General features: G+C 43.2%; 2 protein-coding genes and 1 pseudogene across 2 annotated transcripts; 1 reads left to right on the top strand and 2 right to left on the bottom strand.

Moving 5' to 3' along the window:
- LOC8078166 lies at positions 419–4,016 on the top strand. The gene is made up of 3 exons (XM_002455461.2): positions 419–709; positions 794–945; positions 3,563–4,016. The coding sequence occupies exons 1-3, from the start codon at positions 628–630 to the stop codon at positions 3,641–3,643; spliced, it is 315 nt and encodes a 104-aa protein (XP_002455506.1). The 5' UTR covers positions 419–627; the 3' UTR covers positions 3,644–4,016.
- On the bottom strand, positions 4,203–5,731 carry LOC8060316 (annotated as a pseudogene).
- Positions 19,176–20,969, bottom strand: LOC8060317 (S-norcoclaurine synthase 1). The gene is made up of 3 exons (XM_002457676.2): positions 20,643–20,969; positions 19,979–20,548; positions 19,176–19,522 (listed from the first exon to the last, which is right to left on the bottom strand). Exons 1-3 carry the CDS (start codon positions 20,886–20,888, stop codon positions 19,277–19,279), a joined length of 1,062 nt encoding a protein of 353 aa, XP_002457721.2. The 5' UTR covers positions 20,889–20,969; the 3' UTR covers positions 19,176–19,276.

Raw genomic sequence — 20,988 nt, forward strand, 5'->3', positions numbered from 1 at the left:
GAAAAGTAAATTGAAGATTTTATATTGAGAACCCTAGAAAAGTTTTTATTTTTTTTTCTCTCTTCCACCGTACCGATTCATGTGCGCGGATTGGGCCGACTTCTATTTTCTTTTTGCTCTTCTACAACCGTTGGACGGGGGAGCGACCGATTCGGCAACCTAAGGCGGATAGGAGCAGACAAAAAATATTAGCAAACTGAAATTTTAGCTCTTTATAGATAGGTATAGGTATAGATATCCAACGCTGTTGTTTAGTGCTACTTCATTGCTAAAGTTTTTTTTGGAAGACGTGCTAAAGTATTTTTTTTGAGAACCGAAGAAAAATGAAGATTCGAGTCCATGGCAGGCCAGGCCTCAAGCCCAGCTGGATCTACGGCCTTGTCTGTTTGGCTGAACTGGGCATCGTGAAAAAGCCCACGGAGGCACGAGGCGGAGAGCGGAGAGGCGTTCCGTTCCATCCAAGCGGACAGCAACGACCAACGAGCTCTCCAGTCTTCACTCTCCAAGGCGGCGGGCGGCGGCGCACGGGCACCTCCTGCCTATACCCTACCGTGCACTCCCCCTGCGCTGCGCTCTTCTCACCGCCGCCAGAAGGCCTCCGCCTGTCTCTCTTTCTCTCTCCATCGCATGGCTCTCGCGTGCGCCACTCACGCGCGCCGCTTCCTCCTCGCCGGTCCGGCGAGATCTTTCCACGCCCAGCCCTACCAAGGTACTCCCTCCCCGACCTCCGTCACAGATCCCGTGCTGCTTCCTTTTTCGTGACTGGAACCGTATCCTTCCTTCCGGGGTGCAGCCAAGGTCGGCGTGGTGGAGTTCCTGAACGGCGTCGGCAAGGGGGTGGAGGCGCACGCCGCGAAGCTGGAGGATGCTGTGGGCGGCGACCTCCAGAGGCTCCTCGAGACCCGCACGCTGCGGCTCAAGAAGCTCGGCATCCCCTGCAAACATGTAAGGCTCTGATTTCTCTTCTCGTGCCACTTGTAGTGTTTACAAGCAAGTTGCTCATGTAGATGCAGCGACTTGTTTTCTTAGCATTTCGTCATGGAATGTTGGGATTGATCGTGTTTTGTTGTATACGGCAGTTCTGCTGCTGTACAATTATTGGATTGTTGCATCCAATCTGACTTTGTAGATTCTTGTCAAATGTTAGTGAGGAGAGTTGCTGCTGTGTTTTTGGGTTGTTGACATATGAATTACTTCTCTTCATATAGCTAGGTTGCCTAACATTTGAGGTAAATTGCATGTTTATAGTTGAACTTAACATGCTTTTAGGACAAATTAGCCAAGCCTAATTTCTGGTGATTATTTTGTTCCAGTGGTATCCCTTTCGTTGTTTTATATCATATATCTAGCGAGCAGCCATGAAAGCTGAAAAACTGTAATGAGAAATCAAAGCTAATGGGACATTTTGCTTCTGAAATTTTTTTTGGCTAATTGGGGTTTAAAAGTACTAAAAACTAGGCCATACTCTTAGTTGCAACCTATCAACCTGCCACTTTACAAGCTTGACTAGCCAACAAGACTACAATTTCAGTATGGGTCTCCTAATATTATCTAAACTTTATTAAATACTTAATGATGAATTAGAAATGTGATAAGTTATTGGCAGTCGTTAACGCTAAGAGCAGTTTTTTTTTCAGTTCAAGGTATCCAGTTAGTTTTTTAATTAATGTTTTTATTGCTATGACCTATGACATCTTGAGAGTGCACATGACCCGGTTTTTGTATTCAATATTGTTGTAAGGGATATATGAATGCCAAGAATGTGCACTGCCACTTTGATGTGAATTTTCGTTCATGTGTGTTATGACGGGATTGCAATACTCCAGGCGCAAGCCCGTTAGTGGCTAAGGCCCAATAGTATATTTAGTTATTTTCCCTTATTATTATTCATAGAAGTATAAATACTTGTAATCAGGGATTATTGGATTTTAAGCAAGAGTAATCATATTACTCGGTTTCCTGTGGGAGCTGGGAGTTTTGCCCTAGCCGCCTCCTCCTTCCCTGCGCCCGTGCCTGCAACCACGGTGCCACGCCGCCGTGCCTCCTCCTTCAAACCCCGACCAGCAATCACACATTCCTACAACCTCCGACCAGTCCGAGGGAGACAGGCGCATGTCAATGTGTATGTCCATGAGTGCATATGCATGACCATGATGAAACTGGGCTTGCATAATGGTGTTTTTGAAGCATATGAAAGTCAATAACATCAGTTTCTGAGAAATTTCCATGCATTTTGGTTTCAGGCACTAGGAACTTAAACTTGAATTTGAAAGACACATCATGGCATCAATGTTCTTAGAATTGAAACACTGAGTTCTAAACAGCGTGCTAGTCATTTTCATTGCTCTCACTTTTAACCACAAGGCAACAAGCTGATCACTTTAGTCACTTAAATTCTTGCAGACTGGGGTATTCATTTGGTTGTTTTGGGTGTTTTCAAGGACATGAACTACCTGTACCCACAGAGAAAGGAAATGCACTACTTTATAATTTTTTTTGATGAGATTTAGCACCTTGCCACTTACATTGCCACCGTTTGTGAGATTTTTTTAGTCCTGAAGTAATATTGTGAGCAATAATTGGAGTAGTAGCAACTACAGTTACATGATGTGGACCTACCGATGTTTTAAAGTTAGTGCACATATTTGGATTGCCTTGTTTGGCTCATGATCTTTTCAATTGGTTTCGGATTAATTGGTTTAGGAAGATAGATTTTAGCATCTAAAACTGTATGCGTACCTTACTGAAAGTTTTTAGGTTTAGTGCATACTATTTTTTTTTATTTCTAAAAATGCTAGTTTTAAGTTTTTTTCTATTGGGATAGTGTTGACTTTGGAAAACAGCATCTATACTGTTTCTCTAGATACATTTTTCATATTTTTGAAAATCAGATAGAAGTTTGTTAGAACACATTATTTAGGTACTGGAAAAACAGGCTTTTAATATCCAATGTTTCTTCTTACCTATGTACTCCCTCCGTCCACAAATAAATACACATTTCGTTTCCTGAGGAGTCAAACTTTTTTGAATATGACAAAATATATACAAAAATATACTAATATTTATCATATGTGATATGTATCATTACATTTAGCATGAAATATACTTTCATAATATACTTATTTGTAGATACAAATATTGATATTATTTGATATATTTTTAGTCAAATTTTAAAGTTTGACTCTTCGAAAAGCGAGACGTGCATTTATTTGTGGACCAAGGGAGTATCTGACAAAATTAAGATTTCTGAAACATTTGGTTTTACTTTAGGGTCTAAATCAAGTTTAAACAAATCTGTCTGTACTTATGTACAAATCAAATATTCATTCCAGTTTAACCAAATATAGTTATACTTGGACCCAATGTTGAAGCAAAATCTATTTAACCTGTTCTTAACATTTAATGGTGGATTACGACATGTTGGGTCTTGATCACAAACATTTTTTTTTGTCTCGATTGAAATATGTTTTGACATTTAGTTCTGTAATATTTTTTTAAAGAATTAATATTAAGATTGTATTTGTGCTAATCTAAATGTTTCATTATCCACCCTACAATGCAGAGAAAGTTGATTTTGAGTTTTGCTCATAAGTACCGTCTTGGTCTCTGGAAGCCCCAGGCAGATCCCAGGAAAGTTGAATAAAGTTGGTTTGTTTTTGAAAGATAGTCTACTGTTATACGGAAGCATGTTTGGGACGTTGAATAGTTGCTTTGTAATTTGGGGGCCGCAAATCTTTGTTCCCTGGCTCTGGCCATGCTTGTTTGCAACCATTGCACAAACTTCTAGAAAAAATCCAACTTCGTGTGTGCGTGGTTTTGTTCTTTTGTAATAACAAACCTTAACAGGCGCAGTCCCTATGTCTGTATTTTTCCTTAGGTTTCTTTTCAACAACATTGCAGTTTTGTGAATGGTAATCTTAAGCAAATTGTTTACTTTTCATTAGAGTACCAGTCACCTTATATGTAAACAAGTTAACCATGTTGTAATTGTAATGCTATAGAAGTTTTTGTGGTTCTGTACTGCCCTTTCAAGACACAAATGTGCATGACCTCAGCAAAGTGAACACTAGTTATAGTATTTTCTGAAACTTCAGGTTACTTTGGAAGTTGGTTCGGTTCTAGACGGCTGTAGAACGAAATATGCAGTGCCCGTTTCATTTTAATACATGCATCACAGAAGTCCTCTAATTTGTTTTTCAGAGAGAATGCATCATAAGAATCATAAGAGATCTTATACTGTAGTACTACTAAAACAGGAGCAGGAGATCGGCATAGTCGGCTGATCCAGCCAACGTTTGGACTAGTAGATCCTCAAAGCGTTCATGTGGCTCCTCCGTCCATCGAGCTTGGTCGCAAAGAAGCTCTTCATGAAATCCATGTAGCCCATGGATCTGTACCGCGCCCGGCCACTGTCTCTCTTCACGAGCTCCGGCAGAGGGCCGACCGTCGTGTTGGGGCACGGCTGATGGAACATCGCTGCCGAGGCTGATGGAACATCGCCGCCGAGATGCGCTCTTTGTCCGGGTGGACCACGGCTTTGTGCTCAATGCTTCTGTACCTCCCGTTGCTTAGAATCTGCAAGCAGCAAAAACTCGAGCTATCTGACCGGTCAACTAAAACCACGCATAAGCATCTCTCGTCTGTACCTCCAGTATGTCGCCGATGCTGACGACGAAAGTGCCATCGAGAGGGTCAACGGCGTGCCACTTGCCGTCCCTCCAGATCTGCAGGCCCTGCACGTCGTTGACGTGGAGCAGCAGCGCCAGGCCAGTGGCGTCGGTGTGCGGCGACAGGCCCAGCACATCGGCGGCCTGCCTGCACGGCGGGTAATAGGTCGTCCGCATGCTCTGCGGCTGTCCCCGGAACGCCTCCAGGAGGCGCTTCGGCTCCACGCCTAGGTCCGCGGCCATGAACCGCAGCAGGCACACCGTCACCTTCGCCACCTCGGCCGAGTACCTGTCCACGGAGTCCCTGAAGGACGGAGGCCGGGTAGGCCAGAACCTCAGGTCCCGCGACTCCTTGGGGCTGATCATGAGGTAGATCATGTCCGCCCAGTCCAGCTTCTGGGTCTCGGAGAAGACGAAGGCCTGGCCGTAGCCCTCCAGGCCGCCCGGTACCTGCGCGTGCACCTTCTTGGCCTCCAGCGGGAGCTTGAAGAACTCGATCATGTCTCTCTTCACGTCCTGGATCACCTCGTCCACCACCCCATGGTTGATAAGCTGTGCACAAGCCGCGTGCGTATTGTGATTATCCTACGCTGTATAGTGTCTAATCAAGCTGATCAAAACATGGGAAATGTATACGTACCTGAAAGAAACCCCAGTGCTGACAGGCAGAGCCGAGGTTTGCGAGCTCCTCTTCCGACGATCGCGGGTCAAGCAACCTGCTGAGATCCACGACTGGAATGGCGCAGCCGGCGACGACCTCCCCGGCGCTGGTCTCCTCTGTCCTGACGTACCGGACAGGCCCTGGCTCGCCTGATCCATGCCAAGTCTGAGCGAGTGCCTGCACGTTGGGCACCGGCAGAGACGCTCCTGCTTTCGCGTGCGCCATTGACGATCTCAATCCTCTCCTTCCTGCAGAAATGCTGAGAGATAATAGTGGTCTGTTGGCTGTTTCCATGTCAGATACCGTCTTCTTATATTAGAAGATAACATGGAGCGAAGAAATCCCCATCAGTCCCAATAAAAATAAGGAGAAGATCCAATCGACAGGAGACAACAAGCTAATTGCTTGATTGGTCATTTCGCTTATTAAAATGTACTCCCTCAAGCTTCAATTCTTAGAGCAAAAATTTGTCCACTAAAAAATCGATTCCTGGAGATTAGACCGTCCAGCAACTCGTTTAATAGTCCTCGTATTCCCCCATCCTAATTACTACGGCATCCCTCCACCAATCAGTTGCCCGAGCTGCACCCGTATGAGTAGGAGTAGGGATGAAAATGGTATAGATATTTTTTTTGATCGTATTCGAGACCAAATTCGTTTAGAGGGGTTCAGATCTGTCCATATCCGAGTCCGAATGTTCAATATCCGATACCGTATTCGTATCCGAATACTTAAGTTGTATATTTACGATGTCGACATCCAATCATATCTTATCCGACATTGTTGACATTATCCGAAAACAAATATGATATCGATGATATCTGTCCGTATCCGATCCGTTTTCATCCCTAAGTAGGAGTAATAAATGATAGGAGCCGGATGAGTAATTAATGATGGACCTGCTGCAACGATTACTGTGCAATTTAATGGTAGAACTCAAATTAATTAAGGGTAATATGGTCATTTGGTAGCTATACTAATCTGTCTGAAAGGAATTAAAGCTTTCATGGACAGAGGGAGTATGACATTGTGGGCTTCTATACTCCTCAGTTAAGTAATTTAATTTCGGTGGTTAATAAAACCATTGCTTTTGTGATTAATGTGTGTGTTTTAGAGAAACAAGTCAATATTAGGTCAATGAAGACGAATAGGGACCACCACCGGCCTTAAGGCAGGGTCCACAAATTATAAGGTCGAAGCTACTATGTTTGAGACCAGCTCTAGCTATAAAGGAGAGTCCCACTTGAGAAGACAAAACAATTCACCCTGCCGTATCCGAATCTGAATAATCGGATTTCTGATATGTAAATGAGATAGATATCAACATCCGACATGATCAATCCAAGAACAAAAAAGAGATATAATGAAGGATATGGGATAAAAATATAGGATGATGTCAACAAAATACGGTCGGTAGTCTATTTAGGGGTATGCCTAAGGTAGTAGATTATCGGCAGACAAGTGCGTAAGCTACGAACTAGATGGTGACGCAAGACACAGACAATGATTTTATCCAGGTTCGACCGCCATGAGGACGCAATACCTACGTCCTGCGTGTGATTGTATTGATTATGAGTTGTGATGAGATCTGTTGTGTATGATCTGTCCTCTAGGGGACTCATTCCCCTCCTTATATACTGTGAAGGGACAAAGTTACAAGTAAAATATCCTATTTGGTACAATATCTTCTTATAGCCTTGCGGTGTATGCCGACCAGCATCGTGCACCGCACGTCTTCATCTTGTGGGTCGGACCACCTCTCATACTGCGGCCCATGTCGACCCATGAGGGTATAGGGGTTTATATACCCCCACAGCTAGTCCCCGAGCTCCATATATTGTGATGCGATACGCCATCTTGAGCTTCTTGGACTAGTGAGGCTTGACGTCTCCGACTAGTAGGCAAGTTGCCCGAGCAGTTGCGATGGTATTTCAACCAGCTCGGAAGACAGTCGACCACCATTGACACCGAAGAAGCAAGTTGTCTGAATAATGCATGATGCTCTTGAGAAATTTTTTTTTCTGATGAAGTGTGCCCACTTTACTTTTCTAAAAAGTGTAGATTTTAAAAAAGCAAGCATATTCACCGTAAGGTGAAGTGTGCCTACTTAGTTCCCGAGTCTGGTAGTAGGTGACGTAGGTACGTAGTGCCAGGGTCTAAAAAGAAAAGTCTATGTAGAAATTCTGATACTAAGATGCATCGCCAGGTGCATCGTACCAATGTATTCCCCGAGCTTGCTGGAAAACGAAGTATGAGCCTTGTAGCAAGGTCTAAAAAATTAAAATCGCCCCTCAGTTGTATATGAGTCTAATTCATATGTATCCGAGGAGAGCAGTCCTCAAGCTATGGTCGGAGAGTGATCAGAGCAATCCCCGAGCGCAGCTAGGGAGTGATTGACGAGTCCCCGAGCATGGTTGGAAATGTAAGCATGCTCGGTGGTCGGCATAGTCCTCAAGCATAGCGTAGGGACTAGTCGACAAGTCCCCGAGCGTGGTTGGAAACGTAAACATGCTCGATGGTCGGAGTAGTTCTCGAGCATAGCGTAGGGAATAGTCGATGAGTCCCCGAGCGTAACTTGTTGACTGGCCCAAGCTCCTGAAAAATAAATATGGAAAATAGGTAATACATGATGTATAAATAAACTCTAGAAAAAAAATTCAGAACTGGTATAAAATTTTAGCTTTTATGTTATATTAAAATTAACACGAGTAGTTAATTCATCCTAGAGTTTGCACCAGCTCTAATCTAACCAACAATCTGGAGCATGAGGCGCGGAGCCTAGGCACGCGTAGAATTGCCATCCTCGCCACTGCCGACCACTCAGAACGCAGAGGGCGGATCTCATGACATGTGGGGAGGAGTCGGAGACAGTGCCAACTCTGGAAAACTCGTGTAGAAGAAAAATTAGTTGGCTAACTAAAAAAATATTTCAAAAGGATAATCATGTCAAGGACATATACAAAATATTATGTCAAAAATAAATAAAATATTAGAAGTGCACTTATCTTTGGATGGAAGTTTGGTCAGCGGCGACAAAATTGTCTGGCCATCGAGCTTTCCGACGTGTTGTCATGATGGTGGTCGCAGTTTTCATAGCGCCATTCTTCACGGCGATCATTATTGTGACATGACAGGTGGTCAGAGCAAGTAGCCAAGCAACTTGGTCCATAGCCTGAGCAGGTCGGTGTTGTTGATCTATCTCTCTTTGTAGTAGGGAAGCGGCGATGCGTTTTCAGCGTGGTCGGACGTTGCTGGAGTGGTCGGTGCCGTAGCCAGTAAGGTTGGAGCCACAACCGACATCGGCGAAGAAGTGATCGACGTAGATTGGATCTACACCTCCTCCATAGTTAAGGCGGTGAAGCTGTTGAAGCTGGTGGTCTAGGTGATCTGGCCGACGGTGAACGTGAGGCCATTCGCCATGGCCGCGAAGTCGGGGACGATGACCATCTGGTTGTTCTAGGAAGTTGTACGCACATCCCCTATCTGGCGCTCCACTGTCAACGAAATACGGTTGGCAGTCTACCTAGGGGTATGCCTAAGATAGTAGATTGTCGGCAAATAGGTGCGCAAGCTACGAACTAGATGGTTGTTGACGGTAGATAACTCCTAATTTTAACCGTCAACTAGATATGAAAATGGATCTATATGCAAACACCTAGTAGATATAAGGTTATCACTAACAGAATTCCATGAGTTATGTATGTTTCTGCAGGATGTTAGCTAAAAACAACCAAAAAGGTTCACATGTTGAGTTTACATAGAGATAAAGGGCGAACATCTACTTTTCTATAATCTAGAAGGTTCGAGGAGGCTCCAGATCAAACGGGAAGCGAATCGGGTCCGGTAGCCGGGCGGCCACCCGTAGGGCATGGGCGCCCGCCCCACTACCTCAGCCAATCAGGCTCTACCTCGCGGATCCTGCCTCCACCATCTTTGAGGAGTAATCTTGACCGCATATTTATGTCGGTTTGATCCGAGGGCTGTGGTGCTTTCTAGAGGGCTATAAATACAAGCCTGACCCCCCCTTAGGGAGAATAATCATTATGAGTTATAGAGGCGTCCCTCTCGAATGGGTGATCTCTCTTCTCTAGAGAATTAGGGCTAGACATTCTAATATAGTAGATTAGTTCTAGTCAGGAGTTAGGGAGAGCGGAGCTATCTGGAGGAGTCTTCTTTAGAGTTTTGGTATGTCTTCATATGTCTTCTTTGTAAGACTTATGCTTTAATATATTATCTTCTCTATTTACTTTATGCCTTTTATATTTATGATTAGTGTAGTTGTTATATCTTGGCATAGGATCTCTGCTCGTATTGAGTGCTCTAGTTATGCTAGGTAATTGGAGTAGTAAACGCTAGTGTAGACATGGTGTCTAGGCTATAGTTTACCTGAGTTTGCGCCTAAGCTCATGGATAGTTGTGGTAGCCTCAGGGGTGACAGCCTTGTTAGGCCTTTGTATTCCACCACGTTCGGGTTGGTGTTTCATAGTGCTTTTGGCAGCCTTCCTCCGACTACTTTCTTCCTAGTCCTCTTCGAGAGTCAGAAAGGACCTGCTGCTCCAAAGTGCCATTGTGTGACTGCTATATCTTTTCATATTCGGTTGCCTTAGAACCTAAGTAATAGAGAAGTATAAAGGAACCTTGATCTTTCCTGTTGCCCTTCTGCTATGACTATCTATACATTTATTGAATTATCTTATATGCACTTAATTGAATTATCTTATAATATATTATTTACCCCTACTTTAGTTTAGTTGATACTCTGAGTTAGTAGATGTATGATAGTGAATTATTAGATTCTTAACCTTAGCTTCCCTATGGTAAAATATAAATAACGATACCTGGAATACTCTCGGTAAAATGCTACGATGATGTTCTGTGTGCTCACAGAATCTTTCATATTTCTTTTTGCACTAAGGAATGTCAAAAATGGTGATGCAAGACACAGACAAAGATTTTATCCAGGTTTGGCCACCGTGAGGACGTAATACCTACGTCCTGTGTCTGATTGTATTGATTATGAGTTGTGATGAGATCTATTGAGTATGATCTGTCCTCTAGGGGACCCTTGCCCCTCCTTTTATACTGTGAAGAGATAGAGTTACAAGTAAAGTATCCAATTTGGTACAATATCTTTTTGTAGCCTTGCGGTGCATGCCGACTAGCATCGTGCGTTGTACGTCTTCATCTTGTGGGCTAGACCACCTCTCATGGTGCAACCCATGTCGACCCATAAGGGTATAGGGGTTTATACCCCCACAATCATTGATATCCACATGTATCCGATCTGGTTCCATTCATAGGCACATTGCACGTGATTGGATCTTTTTTCTCCATAGGATTGGGTCTTATGCATAAGACCTAATCTCTTGTTTTTCTAGGTAAGACCGCTATCTATTCCATATATGGTTGACCTTTGAAGTGCCAGCTAGGACTTAAGATCAATGAAATTCCTATGCTATGAATGCCCTACGTGTCTTCAAGCATTAATGAAGAAGCAAATGAGGAACACTTGGCATGTGTGGCTAGTGTATGGATTGGAAGATTAAGTGCTAAGACTAGGTCACAATGCTTGAAGAATGAAGACATCCCCAATGGCTGATGAGAAGACAATCGAAGAACTCAAGATTGAATGAGGAGATCAATCAATGAGTCAAGCAAAAGCAATATGGGAATCAAGATCAAGTGTCATTGTGGAGTCAAGTGTTGCAAGCGAAGACTCAAGGATTCGAGACCTTTTTTCCAAGAGTTAGGACACCAACAAGTGGAGACAAGTGTGGAAATGCTCAACTAGATTTTCTCAGCATGCATGCTAGTGCAATCTTGGTGAACACATGATGGAGAAAAACATGGTGGTGCAATAAGGAATCCAACAAAACAAGTTTAACCTCAATAGGAGTTTATTTGAACAAGTTAACCAAAAGAAAGCGCATACAGTGGATGGTTCGGTGAAAAGGAAAAAGCCAACTCTAGACAAAAGTACAACCAATCAATACTTTGGTGAGAAGAGTACTGTTTAATTTAAAGCAATGGACAGTTTGACCCTAAAGTACAGATGGCCGGCATGGGCACAACAATCATTGGGCCATGCCATGCCAAGGTTGGGAAAAAATGATGAGTTATGGCCCATTGAAAGGTCCAAATGGCTAGAGAAGGGGGATGAATAGCCTATTTAAATTTTCTATAAACTTCACTAAACAAGTGAATTAGTAAACCAAATGGTGAAGCTATTCTAGCACTAGCTCAACTAAGCTATGCAACCACCTATACAAATTAGTACAAGGCTAAACACTAAACCACAATAAGTGAAGGCTACACAACAACTCTACTCTAATCAAGAACTAAGCTACACAAGCTAACCAACTAGTATGATGTTCTTAGTAAGTAAAAGGGTGGAGAGTGATTGTTATACCAATGTCGTAGAGAAGAGATATATCCAACCAATCACTCACAATCACAATCACAATAGAGAATCCTCGGCAAGAGATGACACAAGATTTTTTACCGAGGTTCACTTGCTTCTCAGCAAGCTAGTCCTCATTGTGGCGATACACCCACTTGATGGATCACGAGCTAATTAGCAATCCAAAGCCTCAGCGGGTGCCGCACATCCACTCACAAGATGAGGATCCTCCAAGCCACGAGCAATCCACTAGAGTAGCCAATTGCGATCTCCTGCGAGGAGGCTCAAGAACCCCTCACAAATCATTTGGTGAGGCTCGAAACGATCTCCAATCACGAGCTTAACACCTCCGCTGCTCCAAGCCGTCTAGGGCACTGGGAAACACCCAAGAGTAACAAGAAATCCGTAGTAAACTCAAGGATCAAGTGCCACTAGATGCAACTCTCAATGTAATGCACTTGAATCTCATTCAATCTCACTAGGATTAGCAATCAAGCAAGGAGATGAGTGGAGGGAGTGTTCTCTATCTCAAAGTATGTCTCAAGTATGCCAAAGTGCAAGAGAAACCCCCAAAGCCGGCCCCTCCTATTTATAAGCCCTCTCAACAAATATAGCCGTTGGCTCTTTTACTGGGCTGAACTCGGGGTCACCGGATGCTCAACAGGGAGCCACCGGACGCTCAAACCCTACGTCCGGTGCCCTGATGATGGCCACGTATCGTCCTTTTGACTCTCACGCGTCAATCTCTAATGGTCACCTGTAAACCACCGGGCACAGTTGAGTGAGCACCAGACGCGTCCAGTACTCATCGGACCCATACATAGAGAGGGTTGCAAAATGCTCAAACACCTAACGCTGAGCACTAGACACTCTTCGGTGCGTCCGGTGCTTTGTCTAGAAATCCTCGTAGACTTGTTCACTGAACCTAACAGCCACCGGACGCTCGAACGACAGACCCCCTGCGTCTGGTGCTGAGTGTCCAATGCGCTCTGCTTGCTCAGGCCAGACTCCGATAGTACACCGGACGCTAAGGCCAGCGTTCGATGCCTCCTCGCACTGCATTGGGTGAGTGCCCACGACTTCCCAAAGAATTCTATCAGTGCAATAGAAAATATGCTTTTTATTTTCTCAAAAGCACTGAATCCCGTCTCGCAAGCTCGGTGGGAGGGAGAGAGGAACCCAAATCCCTCTCAACCCTAGGAACTCCACCTCCTTTGAAAATATGCTAACACCACCAAGTGTCCATCACCAAAGTGCATGTGTGTTAGCTTTTCACAAACATTTTTTCATCGAAGGAGTTAGGTTAGCACTTTACTAGATCCTAATGCATATGCTCAAGATATGAACCTAGTAGCACTTGATTCGAGAGATGACCGAGATTTTCCCTCTTGATAGTCGGCTATCTATCCTAATTCCGGTCAATCACTTCTCTACTCAACTAAGACCGGCAAAAGCAAAACCCTATGTTTATACATTTGCCTTGTTTACTTTACTCCTTGTCTATCACCATGATTTCCACTTCATGTTTCATCTCTTTGTAATCATGTTGCCACCTTTCCATGCCATCTTGCACCTTCCTCACATGTGTTGCTATGCCTAACTCAAATCATTTAAACACAAGGCATTAGAAACTTGGTGTCATTAAATACCAAAACCAAACTTGGGCTATCACCCATGCCCATGGTCCTTGAGCCACCTATACACTGAGGTATGTGAGTATCAAACAATGACCGAGGCTTGGTTTGATGGTATTGTTGAAATGCATTCAATGGATAGTATGGCCAAGCGACTGAGGTGTTGACTATTGAAGTGTAACTATGCATAAGTGAACAAGGAACAGTCTGGTGATGAGATGAATGTTGCCACCAAACTTTTCTGTGGACATGTGTAGGGTCAAGATGACATACTAGCGGGGGGTGAATAGTCCATTCTAAAATTAATCACAATGGCTAACCAAGATAAATACAAATTTTAAACTATTAATCTAGCCAAGACTATAACCCTATATCTAAGTTCTCAAGCGCCTTAAAAAGATCCTAAACAAGCAAGTAAGGTGTTGGGCTAGCTAAAGCTCACCTAAACAATTCTAGGAGCAAGGTCACATAAACCTATACCACATTTATAGGAAAATTTTAGAAAAGCTCAAATTTTTTATTTGTACGAAAACTTGAGATGTTATAGAACCCACTCAAGAGCACAAGGAGGAAGAATAAGGGGATCAAGGGGGCGATGACCAACAAGAAGACTATGGAGAAGAAGATCTAGGAGGACACAAGTGCTGGGATTGAAGAGGGAGGAGCCCTCTCTCCCAAGCAAGAAAGAGCTAGGAGGAGATTTCAAGGAAGAGAAGACCAAGGGGAATGAAAGGTAGATCTAGCTTCTTTCACTCACCAAGAATCTTTGCAACACCTCGGGACTATGGTATCGAATTTTTTCATTCGAGTATCTATTAGAAAAGAATTCTCCAGCATTTGATTCCTTACTAACAAAGTATTTATTGGTACACTTGAAAGGTACCCCATAAAATTGAAGCAAGAGAAAGATGAATTTTTCCATTCATTGAACCCTAGTTTGGGACTGACGGGGCTCGAACCCGCGGCTTCTGCCTTGATAGGGCGATGCTTTGACCAATTGAACTACAATCCCTGTGGGGTGTATGGCATGCCTATTCTTAAATAGAAGATTCGATCTGGCTGTCGTGCTCTAAGAAATAGACGAATCATATACTACATACCCGCATATCCTATGCAGGTATAGTGAGAGTGGCCTTTATTTCACAAACGGATATAGCGGATTCAGTATCCGTGTATACAGTATACAGAGATATATTGAAAGTGGACTTGCATCTGAGATGAGTTAGTAGATCATTTCATATAGCTATGTTCTATTTGTAGGAATGAAATAGGGATTGGGCTATGGAGAGATGGCTGAGTGGTTGATAGCTCCGGTCTTGAAAACCGATATAGTTCTAGGAGCTATTGAGTTCCAATCGAGTTCCAACAATGCACTTCTCGGACTAAGAAAGTGGAACTACTTGGCGCTACATATTAGAACTCATTAAAGCCCGATTCGCATCATTATGCTCAATAAAAGGAATGAGAGAATCTCCAATAGAAAAATATTAGAAAGTAAAAATACTTCTAACATGAATCTGTTCCCATGCAATAGTCAGGAATTCTTGATAGTATCTACCTCGAACAACTTGTTCTTCCTGAATACCCTGATTCAAGGACAAAGAATTTCCTATTGCTATCATATAATATTCATCTCTATTTGGTGATAAATAACCTATATGTCTCTCTTTTTTTCTTTTGCTTTCTCAGATATTTCATAAAACAGACTCTCTATAGATCCACCAGTGATCAATTCTTGCATGAATAGCTAACGATTCGGTAAGTCCAACATTGATTCCTTCGGACGTGTCAATTGGACAAATACGCCCATAGTGACTTGGATGAATATCTTGGCTACAAAAGCTTGTAGTTCTCCCTGTCAATCCTCCAGGACCCAAACAACTCACTTTTCATGGTCTCTAATCCCATTTGCTCCCCTAGCTTTTGTCTCTCAGTGTCAGTGTCGGCCTAGTAGAGTGCTTTTGTCATTGGTGTTCTTTCCGATATCAATGCATTTCACCGCTCCACCAGAAATTCCCTCTGCCCCTACCATACTCTAGCTTGGTAGTTTCCACCACCTGTCCAGGGTTGAGCCCTAGGATTTGACGGTGGACTTGAAAAGCCACCTACAGATGCTTTACGCCCAATCATTCTGGATAATGCTTGCATCCTCTATCTTACCGCGGCTGCTGGCACAGAGTTAGCCGATGCTTATTCCTCAGATAAAAGTCATTGTTTCTTCTCCGAGAAAAGATGTTGATGACCCGTAGGCCTTCCACCTCCACGTGGCATTGCTCCGTCAGGCTTTCGCCCATTGTGGAAAATTCCCCACTGCTGCCTCCCGTAGGAGTCTGGGCCGTGTCTCAGTCCCAGTGTGGCTGATCATCCTCTCGGACCAGCTACTGATCATCGCCTTGGTAAGCTATTGCCTCACCAACTAGCTAATCAGACACGAACCCCTTCTTGGGCAGATTTCTCCTTTTGCTCCCAGCCTATGGGGTATTAGCAACCGTTTCCAGTTGTTCCTCTCCCAAGGGCAGGTTCTTACGCGTTATTCACCCATTCGCCACTAGAAACACCACTTCCTGTTCGACTTGCATGTGTTAAGCATGCTACCAGCGTTCATCCTGAGCCAGGATCGAACTCTCCATATATTAGAGTGTATTGATATATATTATGATCTGATGTGATTTCTTGGTATATTAAATATAAGATTAATACTTCAAGTTGCTGAGTTGAGAAAGAGATGCTTGAATCAAAAGATCCTTTTTGAAGTTCATTTTTTATCAGAGGACAATATGAATATTACACCATGTTCTATTAAAACACTCAAGGGGTTATATGATATATCGGGTGTAGAAGTAGGCCAACACTTCTATTGGCAAATTGGGGGTTTCCAAATTCATGCCCAAGTACTCATCACTTCTTGGTTCATAATTACTATTTTGCTTGGTTCAGTTATCATAGCTGTTCGGAATCCACAAACCATCTCGATCGATGGTCAGAATTTCTTCAAATATGTCCTTGAGTTTATTCGAGACTTGAGCAAAACTCAGATTGGAGAAGAATATGGTCTCTGGGTTCCCTTTATTAGAACTATGTTCCTTTTTATTTTTGTTTCAAATTGGTCAGGTGCTCTTTTACCTTGGAAAATTATAGAGTTACCCCATGGGGAAGGTAAGTTAATTGCAGGCTCAAACACTTAGAGGCACCATGGATTAAAATTAGGTGCTCATCACCTAGGAAATAGCTCGAATTAATCTTTCTTGCATTAGATGCAATGTAGCTAGATTCACCTAGCTAGATCTGCTCTATATATGGAACCTTAGAAACACTTCCACAACATAGTTTGCACATGCACAAACCCTAGAGTTTTATTTCACTATTGAAGTCCAAAAACACATGAAATGTGTCCCTGCAGACTATACAGAGGAACACCGGATAGTTCACAAGAACACTCATGCCGCAGCATATACCGGTCGCTATTCGTGAAGCAAACATCCAACACCGCCGATATTCATCTGAGATGGTAGGGATTAATAGTGTATCACCACCTAATCATTTAGTAACCCGACACCGATTGACTAAAGGATCATCAAAGGTGCATCGTACTGCAAGGTGACAGTAACCATGACCTTTGAATAGATGTATGCCCAAGATGGTGATGTTCACCTTTACACAGATGTGCCAGACATAAAGGTGACGGTGAACCCGCATAGTCGGCTCGTTGTGCAATGCACTGGTGATTAGGACCAGTACACGGACGGTTCACTCACCCAAATGACATCGGTGTTCACCTCAACACAGACATATCAGATGTCAAAGTGACGGTGACGGTGAACCAGCATGGTCGGGGCTTGTTGTGCAATGCAATGGTGATTAGGACAAGTACACGGATGGTTCACTCACCCAAATGACATTGGTGTTCACCTCAACACAAACATATCGGATGTCAAAGCGACAGTGACGGTGAACCAGCACAGTCGGCTCGTTGTGCAATGCAGGTGATTAGGACCAGTACACAGACGGTTCACTCACCCAAATGACATCGGTGTTCACCTCGACATAGACGTATCGGATGTCAAAGCGACGGTGAATCCGCACTGCATACAGTTGAGTCTTGGTGCAAAGGGATGATGATTATAACCGTAGTCGGATCAATGACCAATGCGACGATGTTGAGGGTCCATCGCAGTCAGTTGTTAACTGACCGTGATGACTTCTACTATCATTGTAAGATCGTTTATTGTCGAAGCCGAAAACAGGATGCGATGAAGGTTCTGAACCGACTGTGATAGGTCCGGTGTAGTAGTGAAAAAAAAGTTGGGAGCATATTTGTTAGCTTCCTCCAATGATTTCTAAAATCTCGCTCCTAAAAGATACTCTCTCTGTCCCAAATTATAAGTCATTTTAATTTTTTAGAGAGTCTAAACATCTCAACTTTGACCTACTATGATACAAAAGATGTCTCATTAGATTTTTTATTAATTATGCTTTCATAGTATACCTATTCAATGTCATAAATATTTGTTTGTCTTGATTGAAATATGTTTTTCTGTTTAATTCTGTAATATTTTTTTAAAGAATTAATGTCATGAGTGAGAACGTCTGTGCTAATCTAAATTGTTAACTATTCCACTACAATGCAGAGAAAGTTGATTTTGAGTTTTGCTCACAAGTACCGTCTTGGTCTCTGGAAGCCGCCAGCAGAACATAGGAAAGTTGAATAAAATTGGTTTGTTCTTGAAAGATAGTCTACTGTTGAAAGCTTGTTTGGGACATTGAATATATGCTTTGTAATTTGGGAGCGACAACAAATAAATCCATGCTTGTTTGCAACCATTGCACAAAGAAACCTTAACAGTTAGTCCCCTGTGATAATCTATCATCACTTAATGTCTGTGTTGTTCCTTAGGTTTCTTACCAACAACATTGCAGTTTTGTGAATGTAATCTAAAGCACATTGATTTGGTTTGGAATTGGGCCAGACGGTTCAGTGAATATTGAGATCCTCAGAAAGATACATTACTGCATTCGAGTTCCAGACATCTTATATGTAAACAAGTCAATGTAATGCTATAGAGGTTTTTGTGGTTCTACACTGCCCTTTTTCAAGATGCAAAAAATGCACTGACCTATTTAGATTGTGATGATTTTAGTAGAATTTCATGTTGGTTGGCAGAGTCAGCAAAGTGAACACTATAGCTATAGTAACTTCTAAAACTTCAGGCTACTTTGGAAGTTAGTTTGGTTGCAGTGTGGATGTTCGTCACGATCAAGGGCAAGTCATGTAACAGACGGCTGTAGAACGAAATATGCATTGCCCGTTTCATTTTAATATATGCAATCACATAGTCCTCTTATTTTTTTCAGAGACAATGCATCATGGGAGATCTTTTAGCACTATACTAGTTATCCCGTTCATCAGGAAGCTAGGAAGAGGAGCAGTGGTGGAGACAAGAATAATTTTAGATGTACGTGGTGGGATTTATAAGAACCAATGTACTATATTATGGCTCAAATTACTGTTTCTTGATTTGTTATTGTGAGAGAAAAACATTATTGAATAGCTGGCAGATTCAACAGATAAGCTCAAGTGAACATGCTATTATTTCATGCATATTTACTAGCATATACATATACATATACATATACATATACATATACATATACATATACATATACATATACATATACATATACATATACATATACATATACATATACATATACATATACATATACATATACATATACATATACATATACATATACATATACATATACATATACATATACATATACATATACATATACATATTTTAAGTATTTTATATTTAGGTATGACAACCTCCAAAGCTAGCTAAATACCTACCTCCACCCACAAAGTGGAGACCGACATATAGTCGTCGGGCGATCCAACCTGACATTTGGACTAGTAGATCCTCAAAACGTCCATGTGGCTCCTCCGTCCTTTGGCAGCGAAGAAGCTCTCCATGAAATCAATGTAGCCCATGGATCTGTACCGCGCCCCGCCACTGTCCCTCTTCACGAGCTCTGGTAGAGGGCCGACCATCGTGTTGGGGCATGGCTGATGGAACATCGCAGCCGAGATGCGCTCTTTATCTGGGTGGACCACGGCTCTATGCTCGGTGCTTCTGTACCTCCCGTTGCTTAGAATCTGCAAGCAGCAAATGCTCACAAGTTGATGATAAGGGACTGTTCGGATCTTTTAATTTAGAGAAATTGAAATCTACTTCATAGACTAGGCTATTTGGTTTGGAATTTAACATTCTGCTATTTTCCAAAGCTCACATATAAACCTATCTCAAATTTATAACATGGGAGATATAACTAAATTCTATAGATCAATATACTATGTTTCTACTTTGTAAATTAGAACACACTCTTCAACCGTTCCCTTACGATAGAAATTAAATACAACATATAAGTATCTCTCTCATATAGATAATAATAATATATAAATATAGTATATATACAAATATATTAACTTAATAGATATATATCTAAATTATAATTATGAAAATGAATTTAATTTCAAGGATTCAAACAGGGTGAGTATTTGGGTCAACTGCCTGTGCCTATCAGGCATCAACATCTCTCGTATTATATATACCTCCAGTATGTCGCCGATGCTTACGACGAAAGCGCCGTCGATAGGGTCAATGGCGTGCCACTTGCCATCCCTCCTGATCTGCAGGCCCTGCACGTCGTTGACGTGGAGCAGCAGCGCCAGGGTGGCGTCGGTGTGCGGCGACAGGCCCAGCACATCGGCGACCTGCTTGCACGCCGGGTAGTAGCTCGTCCGCATGCTCTGCGGCTGTCCCCGGAACGCCTCTAGGAGGCGCTCCGACTCCACCCCCAGATCCACGGCCATGAACCGTAGCAGGCTCGCCGTCACCTTCGCCGTCTCGGCCGAGTACCTATCGACGGAGTCCCTGAAGGAGGGAGGCCGAGTGGGCCAGAACCTTAAGTCCCGCGACTCCATGGGGCTGATCCTGAGGTAGATCATGTCCGACCAGTCCAGTTTCTGGGTCTCGGAGTAGACGAAGGCCTGGCCGTAGCCCTCAAGGCCGCCCGGTACCTGCGCGTGCACCTTCTTGGCTTCTAGCGGGAGCTTGAAGAACTCGATCATGTCTCTCTTCACGTCCTGGATCACCTCGTCCGGCACCCCATGGTTGATAAGCTGTGCACAAAAGCAGCGTGCGCGTTCTGTGATTATCCTAATCAAGCTGGTCAAAACATGGGAAATGTATGACGAATCATGTACATATACGTACCTGAAAGAAACCCCAGTGCTGACAGGCAAAGCCGAGGTTTGCGAGCTCCTCTTCGGACAACCGCGGGTTAAGCAACCTGCTGAGATCCATGACTGGGATGGCGCAGCCGGCGACGACCTCCCCGGCGCTGGTCTCCTCTGTTCTGACGTACCGGACAGGCATCGGCTCGCCTGATCCATGCCAAGTCTGAGCGAGTGCCTGCACGTTGGGCACCGGCAGAGACGCTCCTGCTTTCGCGTGCGCCATTGACGATCTGAATCCTCTCCTTCCTGCGGAAATCCTGAGAGATAATAGAGGCCAGTTGAAACTTGAAAGTTTTCATTTCAGGTACCGTCTTCTTATATTA

The sequence above is a fragment of the Sorghum bicolor genome, chromosome 3 (assembly GCF_000003195.3).
Source record: "Sorghum bicolor cultivar BTx623 chromosome 3, Sorghum_bicolor_NCBIv3, whole genome shotgun sequence".
In the NCBI taxonomy this organism is placed as follows: Eukaryota; Viridiplantae; Streptophyta; class Magnoliopsida; order Poales; family Poaceae; genus Sorghum; species Sorghum bicolor.

Excerpts from the sequence above, each read along its gene's own strand:
- LOC8078166 (XM_002455461.2), top strand. The coding sequence starts at position 628 with ATGGCTCTCGCGTGCGCCACTCACGCGCGCCGCTTCCTCCTCGCCGGT. Across the intron at positions 710-793 it reads CCACGCCCAGCCCTACCAAG|CCAAGGTCGGCGTGGTGGAG; the intron begins GTACTCCCTCCC and ends TCCGGGGTGCAG. Across the intron at positions 946-3,562 it reads TCGGCATCCCCTGCAAACAT|AGAAAGTTGATTTTGAGTTT; the intron begins GTAAGGCTCTGA and ends CCTACAATGCAG.
- LOC8060317 (XM_002457676.2), bottom strand. The coding sequence starts at position 20,888 with ATGGCGCACGCGAAAGCAGGAGCGTCTCTGCCGGTGCCCAACGTGCAG. Across the intron at positions 20,549-20,642 it reads AGCACTGGGGTTTCTTTCAG|CTTATCAACCATGGGGTGCC; the intron begins GTACGTATATGT and ends TTTTGTGCACAG. Across the intron at positions 19,523-19,978 it reads GCATCGGCGACATACTGGAG|ATTCTAAGCAACGGGAGGTA; the intron begins GTATATATAATA and ends TGCTGCTTGCAG.